We start from the raw sequence: 23,326 nt of genomic DNA on the forward strand, positions 1-23,326 counted from the left end.
GCTTTGTCTAAAAATAAGCCATAAATGTAGCATTGTATTTAGCTGTGTTATTATTTGAAGTGCAAACGTCCTTGATTTATTTTTCTAGAGGGCAGCTTAGCCTTAGATTTTATTTAAATTAGGAGTGTATCCCCTTCCTTTTAGTGAAGTTTTCTAGTTTTCCAGACTTGCTTGGAATCTGTGTGATCTTTGTAACACTTCATTTATGAACAGTGACATGACATAACAAGATTAACACTGACATTTGCATAGCAAAGGCACCCCCTACCTTTGCCCCAAGACCCATAGGCTGCTGTTGGCTACAGCTACCACCTCATACTTGGAATTCTTTATTGGTTGTAATGTGTAGGCAGACTGGAAAAAAAAAAAAAAAAACTATTTACTTATTTTGTGGAGCACAATTTCTCGTTCAATTAATATATGCAGAGTGAGAGCATATATGTAAAGTTATGGACAAAAGTCATCACAAAAACTACCCTTAAAATTTGCAGATGGTGTTCATCTCTCACCGTGTTGGTTGGTTGCTTTAGTTGCTTCACTTTTTCTGATGTATGAGTGCTCTGAAGGGCAAAGGAAAACATGCTGTGGTTGTCCAGCATGGAGCACCCGTGGGAGTCAAAGAGGGAGCTGAGAGGATCCTCTCCTTCATCCCTGTGTTGGGGAAAGAATGGGAGCAAAGAGGGTTTGGGGAGAGGAGCAGAAATGTGGCACATCAGAGACAGGACCACCTGGAGGGTAAGGGGAGCTCCTAATCCCTGCAGTTATTGCTGTCTCAGGAGTTTGCATGGGCTAATTCAAACTGCATTTCTGCTGCTGTAAATGATATTTTTTAGAAGTGATTTGTGCACACAGACTTCACGCACGAGGAGTAGGGGTAGGACTGTATTTTGAACTGTGTAACTTACTGTTAATCTGATATTGAGATGACAGTGGAATACAACAATCCTGGGTACAATTTTTCTTAATAACTTGATTTGAGACATTTTTGATTTTTCTAATTCAAACCTAAAGGAGATATGACATGAACCAAATGTTAAAGACACCATCTCTAGTTCCTGTTGTAAATATGTTTGATCCCATTTTGTCACCTGAACTTAAAAGCCGTTTAAGAACTCAGTAAAATTGCTTCTGACAAAATTATGAGGCTTTTTCTAATAGCTAAAAAACCCCCCACATTTTCCCAGTTTCTTTTTCAGGATGAAATGTGTGTTATACAGTGTAGAAAAAGAGATTTCAAAGAAATGGGTGCGTTTCCTTCTGAATATTAAAACTTCTTGGTCAGATCTGTTTGCAGCTCTTAGCAAACACAGGAATCTTTTATATTATATAAATTATATGTATATAACATAAGTATATCTCAAGGTACTTTTGGTATCATGCATGTGTTTGACTCCTCTTCTGGGCACAAACAAACTGGGGAGAAGGGAAAGTCGACTTCCTTTTGGGCACCTGAGAGAAGGAGAGGTTGGACTTTGGTACTGCAGATGCTTTACGTTGTTTATTTATTTGTATATTTATTTTTTGTTACTTCTGCGCTCCCAGGGATTGGAAATTTCTGTAAATGTAGGTAAAACACTGACATCTAGTGCCTAGAACAAAGCAGCCAAACATGCTCCTGGACTCCAGCTTTGGGCCTCCTGGGCTGGGTTTAGCTGCTCAGTAATAATATGGACTGCAGTATATTATGGGTATTATAGTAATGTTTCTAAGTTCAGACTTGACACATTTGGGGCCTTCTAGACTGACATGCTCTCGTGCCGTTGCTAATCATGCCTTTCTCCAGGAGACAGAAGAAGTTGAGCTAAACACCAGCTGACAGAAGCGACTCTTCAAGTGAACTGTCTCACCACGACTTTCAGTATTTTCCCATCTCCTCTGAAAATAAAAAAGTCTCCTGATCCCTTTTAGAGGGTTTTTTGTCTTTTTTTTGTAGCAGTCTCATGCTGGTGAGACTGCCTCATCCAGAGGCAGCCTACAGATCCCTGATGAGCCATCAGAAGCTTCCCTTTCTCAATTTCCAGCTGATGGACTCCTGCTGTCAGCAAAGCTGCAAAATAAGTTACTTAGCATTTTATGCCTTTATTGTTATACAGGTCCTTAGAATTATTTACTTCTTTCTGCTTCTGCTGATCTGTTTTAATGATGACTTCCAGCAAATGCTTTCAAAGAATCTCAAAGACCTACATTGCCTAAAGACAAAAATTTTAAAAATTGGCAATTCCTGGCAATAGGACTCCTCTCTCTGGCTTCATTCTTTAGACTGCCCTGCAACACAAAAATCCTCCAACCAACTAAACAAAAACCCAACCAAAAACCCCAAACTACAACAAAAAAACCCAACCTCTTTAAACATGGTTATCTCCCTAGATTTGATATTTTTTCCCCCACTACAAAGAAAGAAGTCTGTGCAAAGTCTGCTTAAAACACTATTCTTGCCAAGTGGATTTTAAAAACTTCTTACTTTTCCATTTCTTATGCTTCTTTTTGTCATCTTCTTAAACCAGGACTGCCTACTGATTTTTAACTGTCATTTAAAATTATTATTATTTGTAGTAGTAATTCCTTGGCCATTTTAAAGATGACAGAAGAAAACTCTGGTTTGCTTTGCTACCACTGCCCCCTTGTGCCCTTAACCCCAGTCCCCTTTTTTAAAATGCTTAATCAGATTTTTATTTTCCCAGTCATTCTGCAGGATGAGTAGTGCAGACATGCCCAGCTAGGGCCACCAAGGGGAAGCAAAAATGCAGTGAGTGCTACAGGGCTCATTTCTGTAGGTCAGGCTTTGGTAACTGGACCAGTTCAAAACACATTATTCTGCCCCAGATGATAAAGAAAGAATTTGAAATTCACGTTCAGACTGATAATGTACCAACTTAAATGTCTTTAAACAAAGAAAAAAACAAACAAGCAAAAATATTTGTCAGGAATTTCCATGTGCAGTGAGGCAAATATTAACTTGTGTTATTTTTACAGGTGACTCTGGTGGTTTCAGGTACAAAAATGAATGAAGCCAAGTTGGTTTTGGGTAGATGCTTTGCTAAAAAAAGGTTTATCAGCCTTCATAGATTTAATGCTACAAAGCTTCTTCACTTTGCTCCTGCCATACTGTGCTGATGGGACAACAGAAGCAGAAATGCAAGCCCACAGCACAGGCTGGCAGCCACAGTGAGTGGGCTATTAAAACATGTATATATACACCAATAATTGGTTCTTCTTATTTCTCCAGAGGAGGCAGTTAAGCCTTTAAATCAGCTAAGAAATCAGCTCAACAGTGTGGAATAATTATAGGGCATTTCTTACTCATTTTTATATAATCCATTAAGTATTTCCTAGATTTATCTTCCAGCCTCTCCTGTTATATGTCATTTGCAGTTTCTAGTCTAAATAACTATATTTATGGGATTAGGCAGCAGACAGGCTGATGAGATTTGGTATCTGGGATCTAAACTCAGTATTTCTTTCAATCTACCATGAATAAACCTTTTTTTTTTTTTTTTTTCATCGTTGTTGTCTAAAATGAAAGCGTGATTATCTTCTAGATACTTTTGCTTTATTCAGGCTGCTAAAATATAGGAATTACAGAATGCAGTTCTATGCCAACCTGTCTTTTAGGAAACCTGAAATCATATCCGAGCTATTAAAGTTTAACAGCTAGTGGGGGGGAGAGAGGTAATTACTTCCCATAACATCTTTCTCTATCAAGAATTTCGTTGTAACATTGATGCAAAATTATTCCACTGGCATTATAAACTGCCATGTAATGTCTGATAATGACATCTCTTACTACCACAGAGAAACCTTTGTTATGACTTAGATTACACATTCATATCCTGCACCAAATATGAAGATGAATAAAATGAAAGTAGATAGCTAATATATCAAGGTGGCATTTGAGCTGAGAGTTATCATTTTTTAAATACATATGTGAGAACATGGACTAAATTAGCCAGACTTTTTGTCTTGCCAAAAAGGGGCGAAACTCAATTGTCTGCATAGGCATTTGAGCCATTTCCCATCAATAGGAACAGTGTTAGCAAAGCTTAAATTTCCTTTTGCCTTCACTGTTGGCTCTTTAGTGAATTTTTTGACATGGTTGCTGGTCATTTTCCTTATGCCATTTGTTTAGACAGGACAGGAAAAGCCTGAAGTTTGTTTTGCCCTTCCTTGTTCAAACTGATAGACCCTAGTTTAAAGTTTCCCTCCATCCCTTGCTTTTTCACCCTTTCTCATACCACAGTGTTCAGTGCCATTCCTCTGGAATAAAGCCTAGCCAGGCATGAGTAGGATGGCAGTGAAGAGGTTCCCAGAAATTGTTTTGCTGTTGGAAAATATGAGCTTTGTTCAAATCCAACACAATGAAGCAATGTAGATTCCTTCAGATGAAAATTTTTATTACCTGTTCACTCAAATGTTGAAAAGCCTGGCTTGAACTTTCTGTAATTTAGTTTTGACTTTGTGCTTCCTTTTGTTTTAACCTTAAATATAGGATGTTGCAAAAATTTTGTAACATAGGGAAATGGGAATTTATGTGTAAAATTTCAGCTTTCTAATGAAAGAAATTATTTTGTATTTTTTAATAAGACTTTGTTGTGATCTTTTTTGTCCCTTTGGACCTTTGATTTATCTTTAAATGCTATGTTCTTGGGATGAAGAGTTAATTTCTGACTTTATCTGGTCAACCACGCTTGTATGGGAGGAGCTGATTTCTTTTAAGGGAATTGAAACACATCACCTCTAAATTCTTCGGGTTTTCAGAGTCAAAGTACTTTTTCTCTCTGTCAGGTACAGCCTGAATTGCTTTTTAAAATTTTTCAATTAAAATTTTTAATTTATTTTTTCTGATTTTTCTCAATCATATTACAGCAAGATTGTTTGCCTTGCTAAAAGTTTCACTAATGCCCATCAGCAGAGCCAGGATCCTAACACACGCGGTGCTTCTGCTGATGGTATTTCAAGTGACCCTTGTAATCACTGAGCATCAACTGGCAGTGAAGTTTCAGCATTAAACTTTCACTTCGCTCATTTGGGGTCTTAATTGTGCTTTGAAACGTTTGATGGCTTGGCTGACCTTTCTCTGGGTTAACTGAAGACTGAGATTTGTCTGCCAGGAGGGACCTGCTGAGGAAACCTTGGAGCGTAGCACTTGATTGGTGTCACTGAGACAGCGTGCTCTGGTATCTCCAGGGTTAGAAATGCCTCTGAACTTTTCATGGGCTTTAACTGGAGCTATAGAAAAAGGAAAACGTTTGGAATGCCAGGAATTTTACAAAGAGTAGGTGATGAGTATAAATTGAAGAGCCACTTACATATTAAATGCAGGGATTGGATACTATAATCCCTTTTTGTACTTCTAAAGCATTTCTGACCCTTCCTTTCCTCATGGGAAATTTCCTAGGGGAGCAGTGAATTTTCCTGCCAGTGGGAAAGTCCAGCATTGCCATCTCCCCCAGGCTGCTTTCCTGCAGCAAGGGCACCTCAGGTAGGACTGGGGCAAGGCCTTTGCTGAAAGTCCTCAGTTTGCAAATTCTCCTTCTCCTGACCTGAAGCTATTCTGGAGATCTGCAGTTTTCACCAAAACTAGCAATTTAATTCTTTTTTTCTTTAAGTCTGCCTCAATACTACATGGAGGGCCAGATGATGCCCACAATGAGTGCAGATATTGCATCTGCAGACTTTCTCCTGCCCCTATGAATAGTCCTGATTTCCATGCTGGCCTTATGGCTCTGTGCTGACATTTGTTCAGCCAGTCCCTGTGGAACCTGGCACCGTGTCCTGAGCTACCCACCTCTCATCTCTGTGTAATTAGTCTGAGAGCCACGAGACAGGAACATTTCCTGGCCGTGTTTGTGCAGGAGGCCAAGGGCAATACCAAACTCAGGTGAGCAGTGAGGCAGGGAGGTGAGTTCAGGCTGAGGGATGATGTGGGGCAGTGTGACTGATGAAACTGATTTGGGGCAGAGTGACTCATTTCAGGGGTCTGCAGTAGCTACGTGTCACGCCAAAGAGACAAACCGTCCTTTGGAGTGTTGCCTCCTTTCTTGATGGCAAAAGGGAATTTGGTGCCTGAAAACAAGTTGTCTGCAGTAAGGATGCACCGGCTCATCCCAGGCTGCAGGTAAGTGTCCATATTCCCACCATGAGTGCTCTCATTAGCAGGACCTGGGGGCTCTGGATCAGACCCTGGTGGGGAGAGTAGAGTGAGGAAGAAGATAAGGGCCAGTTTCTTTCCAGGCTGTGGGAGAGGGGAAAACCTTGTGGTGTTAGGAGTGACATTGACAGCCAGGGATGTGGCACATTTTGGCAGAGATTACAAAATCAACTAATATAAACCTGGCATCTTATCTGGGGCTCCCCAACAGTCCTACTCTCAGCATAGTATCCCCATGCATTTAAAGTCCTGTCCCCTTGGCTGATACCTTGTTAAATTCAGCCTCCTGCAATAATATTTTATCTTGTAATTATAATCCTAGAGCATACAAAAGAAATACCAAGATGAATATAGTCGATTACCTTACCTTCATCCTTCAGAGCATTGAGTTAACCCCAGCCACTGAATAATTGCATGTGGAAAATAGGTTTTATTGGAAGAAACAAGAGCAGGAGGACTCTGCAGCCAGCAGAGATCAAGACTGGTTGCCTCTGCAAAGCCATTTCAAGCCTCTTGGCTTGAGACTATGTCATTAGCTTGTGTCAGTGATTAATTTGAGAAGTATATATTCAGTAATGGACTATTTATTGTACAAAGGTTAGCCCATAATCTATTTACTTACCACTGCCAGCACATCACACAGTAGCATTGCAGCTAATATTGAACAAAACCCTGAGCAGTGCAGTATCACCTTTTGATTTCTTCACTTACCATTTATTTTTTCTTACCAGGGATAAGTCCTGTAGACCTTGATCTCTCAGCAAACTCATGCTGGTAATTTTTCCTGCTTTGCCAGGCCTTGGTCCTCAGCTCACTGGTGATGCCCATGGTTTAAGGCATAATTTAAGCACCATCCAGTTGGGACCACGGAGGAGCAGGACAGTGATGGCAGCTGAGGAGGAAAGGAACAGGGCTGGAGGCCACAAGTCTGCAACAGGAAGGTAAATGTTGAGGGCCAAAGTTGTTCAGTGAGATGCAGATCAGGAGAGAACTGGAGTGGATAGACTGAAACTTTCTTGGTTGCTGTTAGGCTGTCAGAATGTAAATGTAGCTCATGATTGTACCAGCCTGTTGTATTTCCAGCTGAGGAGCATGAGTCTGCAACAGAAGTGGACGCATTGTCCATTTTTAGTAGCATCTTGCATTTTTGTGGGGGAGTGGGGTAAGGAGGACAGATAAAAATGCTTGAGGAGCCCAGGGTGTGTGAATCCAGGAATTGCTTACATTAAACTGAAAATGCCTAATTTGGTGCAGGCACAGTTGACATGCCTGGGCCAGAGGGCATATCAGCTTCTGGGGAAGAGGGATGAGAAATGCCCTGGGGACCTCTCATCCCTCCTTAGTGCCAGACTAAAAGGACAGGGAGACCATTCTTTATTTCCTTCCATCCCAGCTGTGTCTGCTGCCTACATACCCTGAGCCATCCTCAAGGGTCTTGGGGCAGCATCCAGCTCAGCTTTTCCAGGTGTCTGCAGCAGCAAACCTGCTGCCTTGTCATCTATCAAGGATACCTGCTCTGGGCAACTATCTGCTTTACCTGGGCTTAAAGCCATCTCGATGCTACCAATGGAAACTTTTCCATGTTGAGAAGGAAAACCATCTCTTTCTGGTTTCTGTGCCAAAGTCAAAACAAGGAGAATGCAAGGTGTCCGCAGCAGTCGATGTGCTCTTCTGGGATTTTCATCTGGGTGTAAACCTGGTGTGACGGTGGCTCAGTGTGGGCACAGGGTGTAGCCAGGGCTGGGTAATCAGCTCCCCCTCTGATTCCAAGTCCCCCTGCATCAGTGACGAGTTGGCTGCAGGGCAGGAATCCACCCCACCTACCCCAATTCCAGCCGGGGAGCGACTGCGGGGTGCGGCTGGCCGGATCCCTGCAGCGCTCTAGCCCCGTGGGACACAGGGCGCAGCCCAGCGATGTCAGAGCCGTAGCAGGATGGAACCCCGTGATTTTTGGCAGGAGTTGCCTGTGCGGCCCCGCGAACGCTGGGTTTTGGCAGCAGCGGAGCCGTCAGGGGGCGGCGTTGGACCGCGGCTGCGGCGGCCGCACGGGCAGCGCCGGCAGCGCCCGGCCCCGGCGGGCTCCGGAGCGAGGGGGGTTCAAGCCTTGGTATTTTGCAACAGGGATTCGTTGCAACAAAATCTCCTTTCACCCTTTCTCCTTTTTTCTTTTTCTTTTTAATTTTCTGCCTTTTCTTTTTCTTTTTTTCTTTCCTGTTCTTCTTTCCCATTTCTCCTTTTCTTTTGAGGTGTTTCCCAGGCCTTCCAAGCCGTGTTTGTAAGGTTTTTCCCAGAACTTCCAGCAGTTTATGAAGCATCCCAGCGCTGGAAGGGTGACTCTTTGCCAGTTGAGCATCCCTGCAATCACAGGTGGGCAGCTGGCACAGCCAAGAGCTCCATGATGCCCCACCACACCCGATGTGTTCCTGAGAGGACTCCCAGCCAAAGCTCAGCATCACAGCCACCTCTGCCACGTGCTCCCTGAGGTGACACTCTGGATAGCAAGCCCTGGTTTTCCCTGGCTTGAAGAGGATAAAAAGCCCTATTGTTGACAGCAACATAAACAGGTTGTGCCAGGTTATTTTGCTTTGCACAGTTTCCCTTTCCCTACACTTCTTTGTTTTATCTCATTTTTCATGGTTGCAATTTAGCTTGTTTTTTTCCCAAAGTCCAAAACTCTCTAGATGCAAACTAGGGAGTGAGTGTGGTAGTGAGCTGCCCTCACCTTTATCTGCTGCTGTTGGACAGATGAATCCACACTACAGCAGAGCACTTGCATATTACTCTCTTTCTTCTGTGAAAGTTTGCCTATCAGTGTAAGCGGCATCTGGAGATGGGAAAGCAGAGCTTCAGGTACTCCACCTTTCTTTCACCAGGTGAACAAGAAGATTGATTTTTCTTCTGCTATGCTAGCAAAGCCACAGGCTTGCTTTTGATTCCTACTCTGTATGACAGGGAGAGGAGTTGGGGGTAGGGGGGAAGGAAGAAAATTTTGAGGGACCAGCTCTGCCCGTTGTAGTCATTGAAGGGATGCCTACCAAGGGGGGGTTAAGTAGAGGTCTTGCCAAGGCAGACAGAACGGTCATCTCTCTGTCTCACAATAGAGGGGGCATTAATGTTTGAGCCAGCCTCTTATTTCACTGCAGTTGTCTGCATTGTCAAGGCTTTCCTCAATACATCAAAAACCTGAAGGACTTAACAGCCCCAGCAATGGCTGGAACAGGAGTTATTCCTGATCTAAAGCAAACCCTGCTGAGGGCCTCTCTTTCTGTGATATTTGTGACACTGAGCAAAGGGAGTGACCAACATGAGATGATTACTTTTCCTTTTGTGCTCCCTTAGGTTAAAGTTTTGAGAGGACAAGGATTACCTCCAGTTCTGAGTTCTGCTTTTGAGCTGATGGATTCATTGCAGGCTCTGCTCCCTTTGCACCATCAGCTTCCCCCAAAAGAGGAGGAGATGTGTGAGAGCCAGAAAACCAACCATTGGCAGCCCTGTATTGTGTGAGATATTTCATTTACAAAGGTGGGGACATTTGTACCATCACCTTCCCTTGATGGCTCCCCAAGCCTTGCTCTGCCAATAGAGCTCAGTGCAGAGAGGTCATTAGGAAGACTAACATGAATGCCTTGTGAAAGTCAGGAGACTGTTCTGAAGAAAGTCCCTTCCAGCACTGAATTTTACAGTGGTCCAACGGGTTGGCAGGTGCAGTTTGTTTTACCTGGTTGCTTGGTTGCTTTGATCTTTAAAAAGTCTCATAAATACCTAAGAAGAAGAAAGTTGTTCACCTGTTCTTCATAGTGGGAAAAAAAAAATCCACCCCAAACTGCACAATGGAAGGAATATCTGTCTCTCTGTGTCAGTAATGCTAAACTGGAGTTTCAGTAGGAGAGGGCTCAGCCCTGAACTGGTTTTCCAGGTTAATTGAAAAGAACGTGGTGATATCTGAAATGCTACTTGCTCCATGTGCTCATGGCTTTGTTTAGCATGGAGATCAACAGAAGTACGTAGGTAACATCTCTCTTGACACCTGAGCCTGTGAAGAGAGGGTGAGCTACTTTAATGGCTCTCTATTTTTATTAAAATCCCTCTTTGTTGGGTATCCTGGGGTTTACACTGACTAGTACCTTTCCATAAGACATCTTTCAATCAACAGAGACAACTATGTTTACAGGACAACATTTCTCCCCTGCTTGTCAGCATGTCAAGCAGTACCAAAACACACAATCTCCTCCTGAATCCCACAGCAAATCATTCCTTTTTTTAAACATCATCTACTGTCAGTAATGGTGTTGGAGATGGGTTAAGACAGCCATGCTTCTGTTTCCTACCTATGGAGAGAGGAGAGCTTAGAGCATCTACCTGAGAGGAGCCAGGTCTATTAGGCTCCTCTATCGATCTAGTTAGGAGGGAGACCCTTCTCGGCACTGTTTTGCTATTTGGGTTTTTTCCTTGCAGTTAACTGTAGATACACTTGAAAAGGAAAAAAAACCAAACAAACAAAAAAACAAACAAAAAAACCCCAAACAGTGGGCTATTAACAAGTGGGTTTAATGTTGACAATGGCACTTTGCAGTGGGAGTGTGATCTGCTTAATGTTCCAGAGCAGAACAGCCTGTCAGTTCACATCCCTTTCCTTGGCAGCGGTGGCAATGCTTCCCCCAGAAGTTAAAGCCATGTGTCTCATTTCTGAGAGAGGCTTATTCATAAAAAGGGAGGAAAAATTGATTGTCCAATCCACAGAAGGAAAAAACACACATGAGGATAAATTATGAGAATTAAGATGGGCAGGCAGATTTCTACAACTTGTGTATGTAAAAATCTGTTCCTGGTAGACTTGAGCTGTGTCATTTTAGATGCATTTCTCTAACCCACGTAAATATTTCTGTCAAAAAAATCAAATCTGGAAAAGAAGGAAATTTCATTTTTCATCAAAGCTCTACAGCGATCTCGTTATTAAAAACAGAGGAAAAAGATATAGCGGGAAGGCAAAGCAGTTGCAGCCAAATAGTTGTTTTCAATAATCCAGTGAGTCACTACATAGAAGAGTCTTTCGTTTCTCCCTGTGGTTCAGACAAAATTGTTTATTAAGATTTTGGTGCATTATTTAAAATCTAAAAAAAAAAAGGAAAGAGGAAATGGTACCTCTTTATTTTAAAATCTGTTGCAATAAAAATTCAGATTATTCAACTTTATCAAGTGCATTTTATAAGGCAGTAAGCACAGCAATTTTTTCCTCATACCACAAGATATTCCCTAGCTTTTCCATCTCATTCATAGTCATACGTAAGGAGGCTGTTTACAAGGCATTGCTACAGGGAGAAAAAAATATTATAGAAATGAAAACTTGATCGAACCAATGGCTGGATTTGTAATGAAAGACCTAAGTGGTAGGTAAACAGCAGCCTAATGTAATACTTTAAAGGCAATTCTTAAAAAGTGATGTATAATAGATGCAAAGGGGATCTGTACTTCAGATCTTCACCCATGCAGAGGTGTGGAATAGAAGCTAATTGCATATGTAGCAATAATGCACACTGAGCAGCCAGAACAGACAAATACAAATATTTAAGATATTTCACTTTTTTTAAAAATCACAAGGTTGTGAACTTGCATTTTGTTTTTGTTTCTTTTTCCCCAGGAAATTGGACAGGAGGCTGGCTGAAAGTGTACCAGTGCTCTACAGGGATTTCTTGTGCCTTTTCAAGGAAGGATTTGCTGTGTTCTAGAATGTGTAAATATTGTTTGGGGCTTGTTTTGTTTTGTTTTTTTTTATCTCAAATGCTTGCCAAGGAAATTGAACTGCACAAACATAATTAGCCAGAGGGTGAATATTTAATCTTAAATTCTGAGTCTTCATTAAGTCTTAATTTAAAAACCTTAGGAGGGAAGCTTACAACCATTCCTGTTCATAAGGATGGATGGAATTTGTGGCAGGTTTTTATGGCAGAATAGGGAAACCACTTAAATGGGAAAGCTCAGCAAACTGTGCTGAAGCCAGTTAGTGGTCATGTCATGGACAATGGGACAAGATCTGGATTCAAGTCACCTCTTGTGTGGTCAAAGCAGGCCATGGTGGATGTGGCTTTGGGCAACCTGATCTGGTGGAAGGTGTCCGTTTTTGTGGGGTTGGGGTCAGAAGGGCTTTCGGGTCGCTTCCAACCCAAACCGTTCTGTGGCTAGGAATTCAAGAAGGCTGTGGGAGAACTGGATGGCTTGTGGGGTGAAAAAATGAGAGCTTACTCCAAATCAGAATGGGGTGTTTGGGGATAATTTTTTTTTCCATGGGTGATCTTCCAATGGCATTGTTATTTTAACTTGAAAAAGGGACAATTTCTGAATTTGAATCACTTTTAGTCTATCAAGATAAACTGCTAGTACCTTTTATTTTTATCTCAATTTACTGAGAAAAATTTCTACACTAGGCATGATAGGGAAGAAAAAACTGGAGGGAGAAAAATTAAATAAAACAAATCCTTTTATTCCTTCTGCAAGTATTTTTATAAGCTGGGGAGCCGTGGAGAAATGTGAAAGTGATTTCTCCTACACCTTCCTCTGCCCTTTTTCAATGATAAGAGCTATCAAATTACATCTTTGTGAGGAACATGCTAGACCCTCTGCACATTGAAAAAAGTCCAAAAAGCAGCAGCATTAATTCCTGTGAGTGTTGATGCCAAATCTGTTCTTTGGTTTAGTGTTGTCAGGTGGGTGGGACCTTTGTCATAATTTGAAGTAGTCCTCTTTTTTTTCCCTGATCATCAAATATTCAGAAAAGCAGTAACAGTATTTTTATTTAAAAGTATTTTTAATTTAAAAAATAAATATCAAAATCGATCTTAAACCTTTATAACAAGATTTATATAGTACTATTACTTGCTGAAAGTTTCTTTTTCTGGTGCATACTTTTGAAACAAACAAAAAAAAAGGTGGTGCAAGAAGAGAACATTCACCTTGCAAATGGCTAGATTCCAGGAAAGAAGGAAAAAAAAAAAAAAAAAAAAGAAGGCAAGAAAGGGAAAATTTGGGCAGAGACTTACATGGCTGCCTGCAGACAAGGCGACCCACTGGCCTGCTGCCTGCTGCTGGCCTGCCAGCGGAAGTTTTGCCCTTGCCTTGGCAGCAGCACCCTGAAATGCCGCTCGGCTTTGTGCCGTCGTTCCTGGTGGGCTCCAGCCCCAGGGAAGGCAAGGAGGGGGTGTCCTGCATGGAAAAGCAGCCCCATGTGAGCTGCCTGCCAAGCAGTGCCCAGATGCTTCCCCAAGTACCCCCAGATCCCACCTCAGCCTCATCGCTCCTGCTCTTGCCACTTGGGTGAGGACAAGCGAGTTCAATCCCTGAGTTTATAGCAAGTTGGGTTGTAAATCCTCTTTGGTGCAGTCTGCTAAGTTATTGAGTGCTTCTGCTCACCTCGGCAGCTTCACGACTCCTACAGCTACATGGAAAATTTAGAATAACAGAACAATCTCACATGGCAACAGCGACCTGGAAGGATCTGACTGGTGCATTCCTACAAATCAATCCAGTGTGAGCTTCTAAGCCAATGGGCTGGTCCCTGGTGAGGGACCGAACATCTTGTCCTGGGCATGTTAACAGCATAGCTTGAAATAATGATGACTTCTGGAAACCAATTTTGATAACCAGACTCTATTTGTAAGGTATTTGGAGCTAATAAAGCTACTGTGGTCTTGGGAGTGCCCTTTTCCTTGAGCACAATGGGAAACTCTTCTTGTCAGGATTGCTATAGAAACAATGACTTATCAGGCAAACAGGACTATCCAGCAAATTGTGCCAGATGGGGGATGTGTGCTGATAACACAGCAGCATTAATTTGCTCTGCTTTGTTATAAGTAGAGCTTGCGTTGCCTATAGAAATGTAAAGAGGCAGGTGAGCTGGAGTGTCTATTATTTATAGACACAATTTGTGCTGTATAAATGAATTTTTCATAGGAAGACTTTTTAGAAAAAAAAAGGCTTGAGAAACTGCTTCGTAAATAATTATGACTGGGAGCTTCAAATGTGCTTTGAAGAATGGGTGGGTATCCTTAAAAATCTTAAAAATTTTCAGATGCAACCTTGAACGTGTGGGAAAGAGTGGGGTGCTTTGACCATGTGTGAAGTACCCCAGCCCCATTTCTAGCAGCCTTTAGCATGGTAATGCTGAACCATGGCTGGTATTGCCTTCTGTCATCTCACAAAACTGAGTCACCCATAAGCAAATGCAAATATTATTAGTATGTTGATGTGCTTGTACTGTGTGCCTTGAGAAGTCAGCACCAGACTGAAGTATGATCCAACAACAACAAGAAGAAAGAAGCAGAAACTCCTCGGTATCAAGTGGATAATCTCTACATTTTCTTTATTGTATTTTGCTCAATGCCATTTGGGAGGATGTTCCTCTGTTTTTAAAAAGGAAGAAGACATGAAATATGGCAGGAAATCATTGAGCTGAGAGGAGTTTGCCTTCAGATGTGAGACATACCACCAGGATCACAGAGAAGGTAGGGGAGAGGTGGGAAAGAAGGATGAGTGAGAGAGGACTAGGCAAGAGAATGCTGTGTTTGGATGTCATGTATGAGTTGGGAAGAAAACAAAAACGCCCATGTTTTTGCATGTGGGTGACAGGAAAAATACTGCATCTTCTGCTGGGCTGAATGAGGGTGGTGAGGCACTGGCACAAGTTTCCCAGAGAGGTGGTGGATGCCCCAGCCCTGGAAACATTCTGGGTCAGGGTGGATGGGCTTCTGAGCAACCTGATCTAGTTGAAACCCCCCTCATTGCAGGGGGTTTGAAAGTACATTTAAATCCAACCTAAACTATTCTATGATTCTGTGAAATGTAAGTGAGGCCCTTGGAAAAGGAAGTTGCCAAGGAGTTTGATATGTACAGGAGGAGGAGAAAAAAAAAATAAGAAACAATATGATACTCTAATTCAGAGTGGACAAGATAGGCATGTTTTAGGACTCTTACAATAACGGAGAGTGTACTTAAATCTTTTTGCTATGAATGAGATATAAACACTACTAAAACCCAAGTATGGTCTAAAATGTTTTCTTGAGATCAGCCTTTAGTTACATAAAATACAATTATGAAGCCTGTGTTGTATTGACTGTTGCTGCAATTTTGTCTTTATAAGATATTTATTCTATTACCTAATTGGGTGGCTTCTTTTAGGTTCCCAGAGTACTCTTCTTTGTGCTTCAGGGAAATTTTTGTTATTCCTCAAACAATAATTCTGAAAAAAAACCCCACAGACACACACACAAAAAAAAAAAAAAAAAAGACAAAGTAGTGCATTACACCACCCCACAATGGGCCCAGTGTTGATACTGGATTAACTGTCCCCAGTGAATGGCTGAGCTCACATCTCTCTGCCTGCCTGAAGCTCCACTCTGCTCTGCCTCTGGGGTTATGATATCATCTCAGAAGTCCTGCAAACACAGCTGAGCTCCACACTGCTCCCATTGTAGGTCCCACTTCTCGAAACGTGGAGCTGGGGATCTCGGCCACGCAGCAGAGTACCTCTGGAGGAGGTGGGGACACCTCCATGCCACTCTTTCTCCACACAGATGTTCACCACAGGTATCTGCAAAGGCCATGGACTTCCAAAGAGCTGCTCACCTGGCTGTGCACATATGGAGCCTCTATTTTTCGTTCTGCTTCTCCAGGTGTCAAATGAAAAGCCTGCACTTATAAAGAAACCCCCATAATTGTCTTGACATCAGTTTGAGGTGGGCTAGTAGGTATTTCCAAGGCTCTCAGCTGTTTGCAGGTGAGAAGTCATCTTTTTCTTGCACAAGCTTTCTTCTTGCATGGGCTTTTGGCTGCTTGTCACGTGTGAGGCTGTGCTGGCAGGCAAGAGGATACCCAACTGAATATTTCTCTCACACCAAGTGTTTGTATTTGTTTCAGGGTCGCTCACTCTGAGCAGAGATGCCTGCTTCCAGCTTTGCGCACTCTGACACGTGTTGCCTAATGGACCAGGGCTTCTCGTTCAGCACGGCTGACAAGGAGCATCTCTGTCACTGCAGCTGACACACGCTTGCTTTGTTAAATGACATAAGATGCTGCAGTGCAAGGCACAAGTTCTCCCATGCTTTCAGCTAAACAATTTACTACTGTGCTGCATATACCCTTTGGTCCAGTGAGCAGGAGGGCCCAGAGCTGGTTAGATGTGTCCCAGTGGCCAGCTCTGTCCCCTTTGACATTGCAAGGAGCAGTGTTCCAAAGTGACATGTTGACCTAGTGCCCTACATGTAGGGCATTCATACCTACCCAGCCTGACAGCTCCCAAACTGCCTGCTGAGGTTCAGCCCCATTTGGCATTTTCTGCTCTGCTACGTCCCAGCTTCTCCAATCCTCCTGCCTCTGCACCATCCTGGGTGTAAGCAAAGCCAGGGGTTTGGAATGCGTGTTTCTGGCCCCAAAGGGAGGGATTTTCTGCATATCAAATGCTCATCAGCGACTGGGAACACAACCAAGGAGGTTGTGGAGGAGAGGAGGAAGCCACACTTGATCCCACAGAAACCACAAACCTAATTTCACACCGAAGGCAATTAGCCAGCACACATTTGGTTAGGATGGCTGTGTTACTTCGTAAAACGAGACCTTTTAATGAGCTGGGGAGGTGGAGCTGAGTTTCTGCTAGTCTACACTGGCAAAGGAAAACCACCAGCAGTTAATTATCATCAGGAGAGGGAAGCAGGGTGAAGTGGCCCTCAAAACCATCTCTGTGCACTTCCAAGTCCTGCTCTGCACGATGGGATTGTGTCCCTGACTCCATGCCATCACACTCAGCCTCCCTCCCTCCCAAAGCCAGCAGGATGCTGCAGCATCCTTGGCTGGGCAGTGCTGACTCAGACACAGGGTCCTGTGCCTGCTCCCTGGCACTGCTGTCCCCCAGATATTTCACCACTAGATATAAAAATCCCTGAGTTAGGCGCTTGCGGCTGCGCTCCCTGCAAGGGGAAGCAGTAAAAGGCTGATTTATGCCCTGAACCACAAAAGCCTTTTATTGCCTTTTTTTTTTTTTTTTAACGTAACTCTCTTGCCCTTAAATGTGTAATCCCTTTCTAACAGTCTTTTGGAAGTGGCAGGGCTCTCCACGGATTAAAGGCGGAGTTTTTCAAGAGGATCAAGTTGTCCACCAGATCCCTGAAGCCCCTCTTGCCCTGGCACAGCCAATCCTCCTGTCAGCAAGGGAGGAGGGCAGCGCGGTCCACCACATACTCCCAGCCCTCAGCTATCTGGGGTTGTTGGAGAGTGATTCCATCACTTGGAGTATTCCCTGACAGTCTTGGGCACTGCTGCTCCTTCGGGGAGAATAAAAACCCCAAGCTGATCTAACAGCAACAGGGATTTAGGAGTTTGACTCCAGGCATATACATTTAAAGACATTGCCCAATTATTTCTTCATTTTTATTAATTACTATTAGTCATTTATGGCCCCTTTTAAATTCAACTTCTCAAGAAAAATATTGCTTTAGAAAAAAAAAAAAAAGGACAGTCATTTAATGAACAATTAGCAAAAGCTACAGCTGCACCATAAAAGAGAAATACTGGGGGGGAGGAATATTTCAAATTGACTGAGGCATGCAAGCTGTCGAATGGATGGAAAGCCAGCCGAGATTCTAAGGAAGGGGTGATGCTGGAGAGGGGCAAAAGTACACAGTGTGGCATAGCTCGGTTCATTGTCAGGCCTGCTGTTAATTACTGGCTTTATTAATGATTTGGAAGCAATAAGAATTAATTGCATCAGAAAATGATGCTACATTGGGAAGAGCTGAAAGCAGAGGTGAGAGCAGAAGAAAGAACAGTGACAGAGGCAGGGAAGGCTGAGGGGTCTAAGAGGGATTTGATTTCATTCAGGCTCTGGGGGCTTTTCTACAGTTTCCCCTAGCAAAAGAGCACCAATAACGTTTGTGGACAAGGAAGAGGCCCAAAGAGGTCAGAGAGGAGGGTCTGGTTTGAAGCAAGAACCATGGAGACTCTTCCTGTCACCCTCAAGGGAGGAACAGAGACTTGCCTGCGGTGTAAGGCAGGTAGAGTCCCTGCATAACAAAACTGATGGGTGTGGAGGGACAGCTGACTTCAGAAGACCCCAGACTGTATAGCAGGGTGTGTTTAAAAGAAAACACTAAAAAGGCAATACATTGCTTTGCCTGCTGTGCAGCCTAACTGAAGGAAGGGGGAAAACAAAACCCAGATTAATGTAGAAATTGCATTTAATGATCATCTTGAGAAGACATAGGACAAAATCAAGGGAGTGAGCTGCCACAAGCTGTTAAGGAGGAAACCCTCTGCCCACCGGATGCCAGTGTTGCCCAACATTAAATCACATGGAGAAAATTCTTCTGGCAAGAGAATATTTGGTGCTTGAAGACACCCATCACTCCAGCTACCCAACCACCACCACATTCAAAAATGCACTTGCAACTTACTTGGTGGCACAGTTAAATCTATTTGCAACTCATCATTCTGGAGGTAGGCAAAGGTGACAAAGCCAAGGACGAAGCACTGTGTAAAATTTTACTTTTACTGAGCGGGCCCTAAAGAAGCCCAAGCAGAGTTTTATTGCGCGGCTCCTCGGGCTGACAGTCTCCATTAACCATCGCTTAATACTGCAGTGTCAGAGCAAACCCGGAGTCGCAGCCTGTGCTGTTGGAAAGTGTCCTTCATCCCAGCAAGAGACCTCGGGGTGAGAATATTTTGCATGAAGAGCCACTGGTGTAAGAGCTGAGCCTCTCAGCTCTGCATTGCAGTCAGCGTGTCGTGTGCCATCCCTCCACGCCACAAATAAATCTACAATTTCTCAGCTGGGTGCCTTAGGAAGCCACATATTAATACGCTTATATGGGAAGAGAGACCAGACAAGGTTCAAATAAAGAGCTCATGTAATAAATAAACATGAGGTCAGTATGGGAACAGCAATAATTGCTTTGTATGACAAGATTTGCATAGCAAACATTCATGATTAATGTACAGCCGGTGTCAGGTAAGGAGCCTTCACTATCGTTGTTCCATCTGCACCTTCCAATCTAGAAGGTACAGCAACTCCAGCCAGAGCAATTAGTCACTGTTTACTGAGAGGCAGATCGAGCAAAATTTTTCTAGTTCAATATTTGAGCGAGTTTCGCCTCACAGCCTCCTATTGGATCCACTTCTGCTCCAGGCAGGGATCACGCTTCTTTCCTGGGGGTGGCAAGGAGGGGTGATCAGCACTGCTGCTAATCTGCTCAGCAAGGGCACGGGCTGACTCCCAGCCTCTCCTGCTGGCCTCACCCAGGTGGTGTTCTCAGGGAAAACCCTAAGGAAGAGGCTGAAGACCCTGCCTGTCAGGGCTCTGCTTCCTGGCTGCCTTTGCTTTCACCTGCCTCTGCCTGCCAGTTTCACTGCCCCTTGGCCACTGCTGATGTAGGCAGTGGGATGCAGCCCCGAGGGCAACACCTCCTTCTTTACAGCCTCCTTTCTGCAAAGCCTGGCTAATTCGTTCCAGCTAAACTTCCGGCTCTTTGGCCAAAGAGTAATAATCCGACCTAAAGTAATTTCTTGATTTGGGGTTTTTTTTTTCTTTTTTTTTTAAAAGGCATGCAAGCCAGGTAAAGCTGTTAGCATCACTGGGAAGTCACTCCAAGAAGTACTGCACAGATCAGCTGGAAAGGCATAAGGAGAGTTCCTTCATGTTGGTGAGATCCAGAAGGGCTTGATTGGGGTGAGCAGGCTTCAAAACCTAGGGCACACATTTTGGGGACATGAAGCGAAGAATTGAAAGTGTTCTTCTCTTGTGCACTTGCAGTGTTCAGTTACGACTGAGGATGCCAATCAACTCATCAAGAGCGATAAATGGCAGCTGCTGTCTCCCACCTGTGATGAGATGTTGAGATTTTCACTCTCTGTCTTTCCAAGACAAGTCTTGATGAGACGCCGTTCCCTTGGATCTGTTAGGGAGGACGTCTGTGTTGGCATTTCACCCTTGTGCTGGGGTGGATGGTAATGAATATGCATTTCACCCTTGTGCTGAGGATACTGGGCTGATGCTTGCAGGACCCTGGCACTGCAGGTGTCCCCGAGAGCACCTAGGAGGTGCCATCAGGCTAGCAGGTGACATCAAGATGGGGAGTGCACTGGTGGGAGATGCCATTACACCTCTGTGCCCCACAGAGCTGCAGGCAGGCTGGAAAACGTGGCTCTCATCAGCTGCTTCAGTGCCAAGTCCACCCACCACCACACTGAAGAGTGATCTCCAAGGTGCTGCCAACCCGCCCTACTGCCATTAAAACCTCTCTCCCTCCTTTCCAGCCCTTCCACCCTAAAGCTTCCCGCTGGGAAGCCCTACACTCACCTTGGTGCTGAGAGCGCAGGTGGGGTGCCCATCACTGCATGAGCGGCTATGAGCATTCACGGGAGCGGGTGTTTCGGGGCAGAACCCAGGGAGGAGGGTGACATGCCATGTCCTTGTCCGGGTGAAGTGCATGGGGGGGTCCCACAGCGGAGAGGAGCCGGGAGCGCTTCACGCTGCCCAGGATGCTCTTCACGTTTCAGCTGCGGCCGCCGCTGGGACGGGCTCAGCCCGCACTGGGGCCGCTGCTGTTTCGGGGGGGCTGTGTCGGGAGGTGTCCCTGGGCCCCCCGGAGCAGGGTCGCTCCCGGTGCCACCTCACGGCACAGTTCCCCCGGGGGCCCGCTCCCGCCGGTGTTTCCGCGGCCGCCCCTCACGCAGGGCCCGGGGCGCGCACCTGCCCCTCAGGCCGGGCGGGGCGGGGAGAAAGGGCGGGAGCGGCTCGCGGACACGGGCGCGCGCGGCTCCGCAGGTGCGGAGCGTCCGTGTGGGGAGGGGGGGGCGCGGGGCGGTCCCGCGCGGTGCCGGCCCCCGCCCGCCCCCTCGCTCCGTCCCGCCGCTCCTCCTCCCTCACCCCCCTCGCTCCTTCCTCCTCCTCTTCCTCGTCGCGCTCCCGCCGCTCCGCTCCGCGCGTGCTGGCGGCGCAGCGCCCCGCGGCCCGGCAGCGGCGCGGCCGCCCCGTCGGCGCCGCGGCGCGCCCGCGGAGGGGCGGCGCTGGGGGCGGCGGCTCGGCGGCGGCAACTTTTGGGAGCCGGCGGCGGCAGCGCGGAGGCTGCGCGGGGGATGGCGGCGGCCAGGCAGCGGCGGCGCTGAGGCAGCGGCGGCGGCGCGATGCCGGCGGCGGCCGGGGGGCTGCTGTGGTGGAGCTGCTGCGTGCTGGCGGCGGCGGCCGGGGCCCCGCGGGCCGCCGCGGCGGCGCAGGCAGGTGGGTGAGCGGCCGGGTCCGTCGGGAGCGGCGCCTTCCCGACAACTTCTCCGTGTCCCGGTGCCCGGCGCGGGGTGCGGGAGTTCGTGCGGGTCCCGCGGAGCGGCGGCGGCCAGAGGGCGACAACCTCCCGCGGGAAGCGGAGCGGAGCCGGCGGTCGCGGATCGCCCGCGCAGCAGCGCTCCGCGTCCCCGCTCGCCGCCGCCGCCCGGCCCCGGGGCCGCCCTTGCCGCCGGAGCCCCGGGCGGGCGCCGTTCGTGTCCCCGCAGGTGCCGCTGCCGCCCCGACGGGGCTGCGCTCCCGAACTTGGCATCGCGGCGCGGCGGGCGGACGCGGCAGCGTTCGTGCCCCGTACACCTGTGCGTTCATGTGCGCCGCGTGTCCCGGCCCCGCAGCGTAAACACCGGGCCGAGGTGTTTCCGCGCGGGGGAGGGCGAGCGGGCGGCTTGGAAGTTAACGCTGGAAAAGGCGCTTTTTCCTCCGGCAGGGTCTGCCCGGAATTTTTAACTTTCTGGAGGGAAACTTGCGGCGTTGGCTTGAATTTTGTTTTCCTCTTGGCATCCGAGCAGCGCTTTCTGCCGCCGTAGTACGAGCTGTGCCGGCTGAGTCGCCCGGGGAGGGCACGGGGAATCGCCCCCCGCTGCATCGCCCCTTTGCTGTGAATAAAACATTAAAAGGAAATTCCTTCAGTCTTTATAACTTCGCTCTTTTTTTTTTTTTTTTTTTTTTTCCTTCTCCCTTCCCTCCCCGGTGATGCAAAATTTATGCTGTTTGGGCGGTATTGGTGCAACAGCTCCTCGTTCTCACAATTTAGTTTATATTTTGGGGCTTTATGTAACAGAGAGAAGGAAGGATGCGTTTGGTGAGAAGCGAAAGGAGCGTGTCCTGGCTTTGCCTGCCTGACTGGGCTTTGAAGGCGGTTTTTGATCTTGGGACACAGTTTACTTCTTCGCTGTGTGATTGTTTCCTAACCCTCGAAATCGGGAGGGGTGAAATGCTGGGCTGCTGCTTTCTTTTGTATATTCTCTTCCTGCGGTTTGAATCGGTAAATCCCCGCTGAAGAAGAATGGCACTCCTCGTTTCACAGGCGCTGCTTCTCTGTACCTTTTTGCCTGCCTCCCTGTTTACAGGCAGCCTGACTGTTCGCCTCACTTGATACTTTTCTGTCTCACACTTTTCCCGTAGCCTGCCCCGGTTTTGGGCAGCAGCCGTCCCCACTGGGATGCTCCCGTGCTCTCCAGCAATCCTTCCCACCGCTCGGACCGGGCTGTTGGCGTGGACGATCACAAAGACTCCATTGCTGGATTTACACCCCAGTGAAAATAAAAAGCATCGGTCCAGGGTTGCTCGCCTGCATTCCTGTCATCTCTGGGGAAGCCTCCTGGATCTGTGCTGCTGAAAAGCCTCTGTGCCCTGCACTGTGCAAAACAGAAAATCCATTTATTAAAATAGAGGGGTTGGAGTGACATTTCCTATATGGAGGGGTTTAGGCACTGCTGTGGGCACTGACAGCTAGTAATGATTGAGCCTTGCTACTTGGTGCTTGCTGGAACAGCAAGGCAGGCTGGACAGGGAGCCATGATTTGCAAGTATTTAGGACCCCCCAGAATTTGGGCTCTCTTGGCTTTTGGGGGCAATAAGATGGGGCTCTGGCCACTGCCCTCATTTTCAGTGCATTGAGAGAGATGGTGATGCCGTTGCTCATGCAGGCAAGCTCTTGGCCAAACTTTGGATTTCATTATCCTGTGTGTAAATATGTAAACACGTTGGGGTTTTCTGATTTCTTCTGTCTCCGTGCTTGGGCATATAATGTTTGCAGTGCACAGCTCAGTCGGGGTCACGTGAGCCAAACAGCTTGGGCTGTTACCTGGAAGCTGGCGAGTCTTTGTTCTGCTTGAAAATAGCTGATAAATTAACTCCAT

General features: G+C 46.1%; 1 protein-coding gene across 2 annotated transcripts in view; it reads left to right on the top strand.

Annotated features, from left to right (window-relative positions):
* Positions 1–21,310: 21,310 nt before the first annotated feature.
* Positions 21,311–23,326, top strand: part of ERBB4 (erb-b2 receptor tyrosine kinase 4) — a 581,304-nt gene continuing 579,288 nt past the window's right edge. For both annotated transcript variants that reach the window (XM_053947445.1, XM_053947444.1), the window contains exon 1: positions 21,311–21,404. In XM_053947445.1, the coding sequence (XP_053803420.1) occupies positions 21,311–21,404 (94 nt within the window). The remainder of the gene's footprint in view (positions 21,405–23,326) is intronic.

Source organism: Vidua chalybeata, chromosome 7 (genome assembly GCF_026979565.1).
Source record: "Vidua chalybeata isolate OUT-0048 chromosome 7, bVidCha1 merged haplotype, whole genome shotgun sequence".
In the NCBI taxonomy this organism is placed as follows: domain Eukaryota; kingdom Metazoa; phylum Chordata; class Aves; order Passeriformes; family Viduidae; genus Vidua; species Vidua chalybeata.